Source organism: Trematomus bernacchii, unplaced genomic scaffold (genome assembly GCF_902827165.1).
Source record: "Trematomus bernacchii unplaced genomic scaffold, fTreBer1.1, whole genome shotgun sequence".
Lineage (NCBI taxonomy): Eukaryota > Metazoa > Chordata > Actinopteri > Perciformes > Nototheniidae > Trematomus > Trematomus bernacchii.
In genome coordinates this window covers 13,416,079-13,424,015 of record NW_022987593.1, presented here as the reverse complement: position 1 = coordinate 13,424,015, position 7,937 = coordinate 13,416,079, and the positions used below count along the sequence as shown (strand labels likewise).

The 7,937-nt window shown below is 39.0% G+C and overlaps 2 protein-coding genes across 2 annotated transcripts; both read left to right on the top strand.

Moving 5' to 3' along the window:
- The first annotated feature begins 71 nt into the window (after nucleotides 1-71).
- LOC117481756 (E3 ubiquitin-protein ligase TRIM39-like) lies at nucleotides 72-3,298 on the top strand. The gene is made up of 2 exons (XM_034129643.1): nucleotides 72-258; nucleotides 458-3,298. The coding sequence occupies exon 2, from the start codon at nucleotides 460-462 to the stop codon at nucleotides 2,107-2,109; it is 1,650 nt and encodes a 549-aa protein (XP_033985534.1). The 5' UTR covers nucleotides 72-258; nucleotides 458-459; the 3' UTR covers nucleotides 2,110-3,298.
- Nucleotides 3,299-3,808: 510 nt separating this feature from the next.
- On the top strand, nucleotides 3,809-7,285 carry LOC117481743 (E3 ubiquitin-protein ligase TRIM39-like). Its single transcript, XM_034129618.1, has 2 exons — nucleotides 3,809-3,916; nucleotides 4,634-7,285. Exons 1-2 carry the CDS (start codon nucleotides 3,913-3,915, stop codon nucleotides 6,286-6,288), a joined length of 1,659 nt encoding a protein of 552 aa, XP_033985509.1. The 5' UTR covers nucleotides 3,809-3,912; the 3' UTR covers nucleotides 6,289-7,285.
- Nucleotides 7,286-7,937: the final 652 nt, after the last annotated feature.

Sequence of the window (7,937 nt, the reverse complement as noted above, 5' to 3'; positions counted from 1 at the left end):
TGGAGTCTTGTCCTCTAGTTGAGGCTCATGTGTTTCCCTCGTGTGGCCACCAGAGTTAAGATTTACTGAAGAAGGGAACACTACTCGCATACAGAGGTGCTGCAAGAGGAGGGGCAACACAGGTAGCTTCAGCGTCGCATTCCTGAAGTACAACTTATTGTTGTTCGGAGCTGCAGTCAGTCAAGACTCTGGGTTTTCTGTCTGAAGAAATATTATACTAAGTTCGTCAGGTCTTCTCAACAACTTACTCTAATACTGGTGAGTGCAACTTATATTAACTGTTTTCAACCCGCCTTAACACAAAACTAACAGCTCTATAAAAGCAGGAAGTAACTTTCTTTCAATTTCAGAATGACATGGTTTCACAATGTTGCAATAATCATGCTGTGATATATTTTTTTAAACAAATGATAGGTGTTAACTTTTCACTTTATAATACTTTGACTTCTGTTCTCAGACATGTCTTCTGTCAGCTGCCTGCTATATGAAGATCAGTTCCTCTGCTCCATCTGTCTGGATGTGTTCAGGGATCCAGTCAGCACACCATGTGGACACAACTTCTGTAATACCTGCATCATTGACCACTGGAATAGTAATGACAAATACCAGTGTCCTATGTGTAAAGAGGCTTTTGCCACAAGACCAGATTTGAAAGTGAATACTTTACTCTCTGAGATGGTCGCTCAGTTCAGACAGTCGGCTCAACAGAAAGCCAGAAGCAGCCGCAGCAGCAGCTCAGAGCAACAAGTCTTCAAACCAGGAGAAGTTCCCTGTGACGTCTGCACTGAAACCAAACTGAAGGCCCTGAAGTCCTGCCTGGTGTGTCTGACCTCCTACTGTGAGACTCACCTGGAGCCTCATCTGACAGCTTCAAGCCTGAAAAGACATCAGCTGACCGACCCTGTGGAGAACCTGGAAGACAGGATGTGTCCGAAGCACGATAAACCTCTGGAGTTGTTCTGTAAGACCGACCAGACATTTGTGTGTCTGCTCTGCCATGTTTCAGACCACAAGATGCATGATGTGGTTCCTCTGGAAAAAGAATATGGAGAAAAGAAGGTCAAACTGTGGAAGACAGAGGCGGAAATTGAGCAGATCATCCAGAAAAGACAACTGAAGATTCAGGAGATCACACGGTCAGTCGACCTTGGTAAAGAAGATGCAGACAGAGAGGTAGCAGAAGGTGTTCGGGTCTTCACTGCTCTGAAGGATTCTGTTGAGAGAGGACTAAACGAGCTCATTAAAAAAATAGAAGTGAGTCAGGAAATGGCACAGAAACAGGCTGAGGGTTTAATCAAAGAGCTGGAACAGGAAATCTCTGAGCTGAAGAAGAGAAGCTCTGAGGTTGAGCATCTCTTACGCTCTAAAGACTACCTCCATCTTCTCCGAAGCTTCCAGTCCTTTAAATCTGCTCCCCATACAAAGGACTGGACAGAGGTCAGTGTCTGTCAATCATACGAGGGGACTGTAGTAAGAAATGTGCGCCAGCTGGAGGAGACAATCAGTAAAGAGATGAAGAAGCTGCTTCCTGTGGCTGAGCTGAAGAGGGTCCAGCAGTACGCAGTGGACGTGACTCTTGATCCTGATACAGCACAAGCTGAACTCAGACTGTCTGATGATGGGAAAGAAGTGAGTCATTGTGGTGGGAAGAAGAAGAATCTCCCGGACAATCCAGAGAGATTTACTAATCGTACTTTTGTTTTAGGAAAGCAGGGTTTCTCTGCAGGCAAATTCTGCTATGAAGTTCAAGTTAAGGGGAAGATAAACTGGGATTTAGGAGTGGTCAGAGAGTCGATCAACAGGAAGGGAGGGATCTCAATGAGCCCTCAGTGTGGCTATTGGGCGATATGTTTGAGAAATGGACATAGGTACAATGCTCATGCGGACCCTCCAGTCAGCCTCTCTCTGAAGTCTGAGCCTCAGAAGGTGGGGGTGTTTGTGGATTATGAGGAGGGTCTGGTCTCCTTTTATGACGTAGATGCTGCAGCTCTTATCTACTCCTTCACTGGCTGCTCCTTCAACAGGAAACTGTTGCCGTTCTTCAGTCCCTGTAATAATGATGGTGGTAAAAACTCTGCACCTCTGATCATCTGTCCTGTCAAGGCCTGACCTTATCATGACTACTTTATAGAATAATAAAAGCATTGACAACAGTACATATACTCATTAAATGTGTCTTTAACCTTTCATATCCACATTGTAAATGTGTACCAGAAAACATTTCATAGCACAAAAGCAGCAGAAAATAGGATGCCAATGGGTTACAGACATACCAAAAACACACGCCTGGCTGATCCATTTTTAAATGAAAGTATGTGTTGTTAATTTTTGGTAAGAAATGCTAATGTTTGTGAGGTAATGTGCAGTGATGTGGTCAATAATGAAAAAAGAACACCCCCTATACACGGCTGCATACTAAATAAACCTACAACTTGATTCAGAATATTCATTTGACATTTTTTATTGATTAAAAAAGATTGGTCAATTTGCGGACTATTAGCGTAAATTAACAGACCGCTAGAATGTCCAGCTGGACCAATCAGAATTGAGTATTCACCTAAACTGTGGAATAATTAGTATTAATGCACTGTTCTTTATCATTTTTTTTTATGAGCTTTCTATTTTTACTGTGTGTCATAAAAGTTACGTTTTTTTTACTGTTAAAACTGATTTTGTTTTTAAACATCTTTTTTTGTGTGGTTTCTGTTTTGCTCCACAATGTAGTGATAATTACGAATGGTTTACTTTGTGAATCACTGGACTGGGGATGCACTGATATGCAGTTATTTTAGTTAGATCTTAGTTATTGGTATGAATGTTATTTAGCTCTGGGAATTATTCTGTTAATCTCTTTGGATGTTGATACAAACCATGTCTTTCTTCAACTTTTATAGAAAAACGTTGATAACATGCAAGCCTTGTCACAAAACCATGAACAGTGTTGGTATTGGTAAACAACCACGTGCCTTCACAACAACAATACAGATAAGTATTGAGTATATGAGGGAGAATATCATACTCAACTGAAAATGACAAAGAGCTACTAATTCAAACAATATACAATGTAATGAATAGGAATCATTTCTACTATATTTCTAGTTTGTATCTATTTTTGTCTTTTTTTAATAAAATGTTTAATATGAAGCATTATGGATGATTGTTCAGTCTTTGCTTGAATAACATATGTACCAGATAACATTGATTTTTAATGGTTTCCTAACGTCCATGATATATATTTTTAAACCTCTTTTATGCTGTTGTGTTAGTGACTATAACAGATGCTATCAATTGACTTTGTGATCATTAAAATCTACTCTGGTGAAGTACAAATAAATTATTTGTGTAAGTGTTTTACTTTGAAACTGAACCACAGAGGTTTTCTCAGTGTGGATGTGTTTACCTTGCTTTGGCCACTAGATATCAGCCTTACATCACGCATCGAGAGAAGAGTTTGTTAAAGGCTTTCACAGACTGCTCACAAGACTACTTCCTGGTATGATTGAGCAACAACTACAGAAAAAGGCAAACATAAGAATGAGACGAAACGGCTAAACATTGCAGGGAAAACAGTGAGCTCGACTTTGCACTGTTGTTTTTTTCTGAATCTAAGATATATATTTTTTTGAGACAACCGTCCTAGTGGCTTTAAGAAAATATGTAAAACGTATTTCTCAATGTTAAACCTATCTTGTGCCAGATGTCTGTAACTTTAATCCTGACTAACCCTGAAGGAGAAACACAGAGCTGCTCTAAGAGGAGGAGCAACACTGGAGGGAGGAGAGCTGTAACGTCACTTTCCATAAATGAAACTTATCGTTTGTCAGAGCTGCAGTGGAGACACGTCTCTGGATTTTCTGTCTGAAGGAAGATTACACTGAGTTTGTCAGTTCTTTCTCAGCACTTTACTCAAATATGGGTGAGTACAGCTGATCATATTTACTGAGTTTAAACAACCAGGATTAACACAAAACGTACAGCTATAAACAAACAGGAAGTTACATCAGTTGAAGTAATTTTTCAGTTGTGTTAAAAATACCTACAAAGTTATTTTTAATGCAGTAATCATACTTTATTCGTTATACAGATTTGACTTTGAATTGAAATATGTGTGTAACAAAATATTTAAATGAGGCCCTAATATGCTTTTGGGGTTTTTTCCTTTCCTGTAGTGTGTCATATCGGTTTGTGTGCATGTAAATGGTCTGCTAAGGTTAAAATCCCTGTGTTCCCTCCAGAGGGAGTTTCTCTCCCACACACTCCCCCACTGCCTGAAACGCCTCCATTGGACTTATTTGTTTGATTCCTGAACATAGTGACATCACATGTAACATTCGCATCTCTATTGGCTAGAGCTCCAACACATTGTACGTGATAGGCTAAGGGGCGGGACATCTCTAAGTGATTGACCAATCACAACAGAGCCGGCTAGCTAACCAATCAGAGCAGACTGGACTCTGGTTTCAGACAGAGGGTGAAAAGAGGTGCTGCAGCACAGGCATTATAAGAAAAATAAAGAGCTTTTTGAACATTAAAGCATGGAGACATGTCACAGTAGAGGCATAAAATACAATTATAAAACGTTAACATTTGCATAATATGTGTTCTTTAATAATACTTTGAATTGTGTTCTCAGACATGTCTTCTGTCAGCTGTCTGCTATCGGAAGAGCAGTTTCGGTGCGCCATCTGTCTGGATGTGTTCAGGGATCCAGTCAGCACACCATGTGGACACAACTTCTGTAATACCTGCATCACTGCACACTGGGATACAAATAACAGATACATTTGTCCCTTGTGTAATGAGGGTTTTGAAAAAAGACCTTTTTTGAGGGTCAACACTTTGTTCTCTGAGATGGTTGGTGAGTTCAGACAGTCGGCTCAACAGAAAGCCAACCGCAAACGGTCACAGCAACAATCGTTCACACCAGTAAATGTTCCCTGTGACTTTTGCACTGGAACCAAACTGAAGGCCCTGAAGTCCTGCCTGGTGTGTCTGGCCTCCTACTGTGAGACTCACCTGGAGCCTCATTTAAATGTGTCAGGTCTGAAAAGACATCAGCTGATCGACCCTGTGGAGAACCTGGAAGACAGGATGTGTCCGAAGCACGATAAACCTCTGGAGCTGTTCTGTAAGACCGACCAGACATTTGTCTGTCTGCACTGCTCTGCTTTAGACCACAAGATGCATGAGTTTGTTCCTCTGAAAGATGAATATGAAGACAAGAAAGTTGAGCTGGTGAAGACAGAGGCTAACATTCAGGAGATGATCCAGAAGAGACGAGTAAAGATTGAGGCGATCAGACACTCAGTAAAGTGCAGTACAGAAAATGCGAAAATGGAGCTATCAGAAGGTGTTCAGGTCTTCAATTCTCTGAACAATTTGCTCGAGAGAGGCCTGAATGAGCTTTACAAAACAATAGGAGAGAAGATGACAACAACACAGAAACAGGCTGAAGGCCTCATCAAAGAGCTGGAACAGGAAATATCTGATCTGAAGAAGAGAAACACTGATGTGGGGCAGGTCACACGCTCAGAAGACCACCTCCATGTTCTCCGAAGCTTCCCGTTACTGAAAGCTGTTCCACCCACAAAGGACTGGACAAAGATCAACGTCCATGTATCTTCATATGAGAAAACTGTGGAGGGGGCCTTGATCCAGCTGGAGGAGACCCTTAATAAAGAGATGAAGAAGCTGCTCGGTGAGGCTGAGCTGAAGAGGGTCCAGAAGTACGCAGTGGATGTGACTCTTGATCCTTATACAGCACACCCTGAACTCATCCTGTCTCCTGATAGGAAACAAGTGAGTCTTGGTAATGTAAAGAAGAATCTCCCAGACAACCTACAGAGATTTTCTCATTATAATTTTGTTTTGGGAGGGCAGAGTTTCTCTTCAGGCAGATTTTACTACGAGGTTCATGTTCAAGGGAAGCCTAAATGGAATATAGGAGTGGTCAGAGAGTCGATCAACAGGAAGGGAGAGTTCAACATGAGGCCTCAGGACGGTTACTGGACTATATGTTTGAGAAATGGAAATGAGTACAAAGCTCTTGATGCTCCGTCAGTCCTTCTCTCTCTGAAGTCTCAGCCTCAGAAGGTGGGGGTGTTTGTGGATTATGAGGAGGGTCTGGTCTCCTTTTATGACGTAGATGCTGCAGCTCTTATCTACTCCTTTACTGGCTACTCCTTCACTGAGAATCTCTACCCAATATTAAGTCCCTGTAATAATGATGGAGGCAATAATGCTGCCCCTCTGATCATCGTCAGACCTACTGTCAATCAAACGGCCTGATCTTTGAGATCAGCATGTTGAGCAATGCAAATAAAGCATTGCCAACAATATTTATATATATATACACATGCCAGACAAAATGTTCATACTAAAATAGGCATAGCGGGCAATACTAGTATACCAATGTATTATAGAAAAAGAAAAAAGTGCTTAATCATTCTTAAATGACAAGATTTAGAAGTCATTAATCAAAATCAAATTACATATTCAGTTGAAATGTTATCTGAATTTGATTTATCATTTGTGTTCTATTTGTATTTCATACTTTGGTTAGAAAATTAACCAAAAAAAGGTTACTTTTAAAAAAGGTGCTTTTGTTTGACTTGTTATAAGACTTCTTGGAGTGGTTTCTGTTTTGCTCAACAATGTAGTGATACATATGAATGGTTTACTTTGTGAAAAACTGTACTGGATGCACTGATATGCAGTTATTTTAGTTAGATCTTAGTTATTGGTATGAATGTTATTTAGCTCTGGGAACTATTCTGTTAATCTCTTTGGATGTTGATACAAACCATGTCTTTATTCAACTTTTATATGAAACATTTGATAACATGCAAGCCTTGTCACAAAACCATGAACAGTGTTGGTATTGGTAAACAACCACGTGCCTTCACAACAACAATACAGATAAGTATTGAGTATATGAGGGAGAATATCATACTCAACTGAAAATGACGACGAGCTACTAATTAAAACAATATGAATAAGATCCTTTATACTATGTTTCTAGTTTTGTATCTGTTTTTGTCTTTTTATTAAATGTTTTATATGAAGCATTATGGATGATTGTTCAGTCTTTGCTTGAATAACATATGTACCAGATAACATTTATTTTTAATGGTTTCCTAACGTCCATGATATATGTTTTTAAAGAAGTCACTTAGTCATCAACCTCTTTCATGCTGTTGTGTTAGTGACTATAACCAATGCTATGAATTAAAATATAACAGACTTTGTGATCATTAAAATCTACTCTAATAAATCATTTGTGGAATTGTTTTACTGTCTTTTTGAAATTGAACTCCTGGTCTCTATGCCACAGAAGTGTTCTCAGTGTAGATGTGTTTACCCTATTTGGCCACTAGATATCAGCCTTACATCACACATACACTCTAAAAACAAATGCTTTGGCTCAACAAAGAAAATCAACGCAACAGTGTGCATCAATGTTTATTGAGTTATGACAACTTCTAATGAACTTGTTTTAAACCAACAAACTTATTTGAGTTAGGGGAGAAGGCTTTTCCTCTACAATCAGAGCTGTTTTTAATTACCACTTACTTAATAATTGGTAGCATAAACACAAGTTGATTACTCCAAAGATCAAGTTGTTCCAACTAGTTTTACCACATTATTTAAAAGGAATTTTAAGTTGTATACTTAATTACCATCATTGTGAACACAAGTTTTTAAGTTGACAACCATTTATAAATTAAGTTGCTCCAAATATATTGTATTCAATAGTTGTTTTTTTTAGCTTTTTCATGTTTTTGCCTTTAAAGAAAGAAATTAATTAATTCCACAACAAAAATGTTAGGCAATTCAATTTTTTATTTTAAACTACAGTGTTTATTTCAACACATGATATTTCAATCAGGAGAGACTTCATTTAGTTTGAACATTTATTGACACATGTCATATGATAA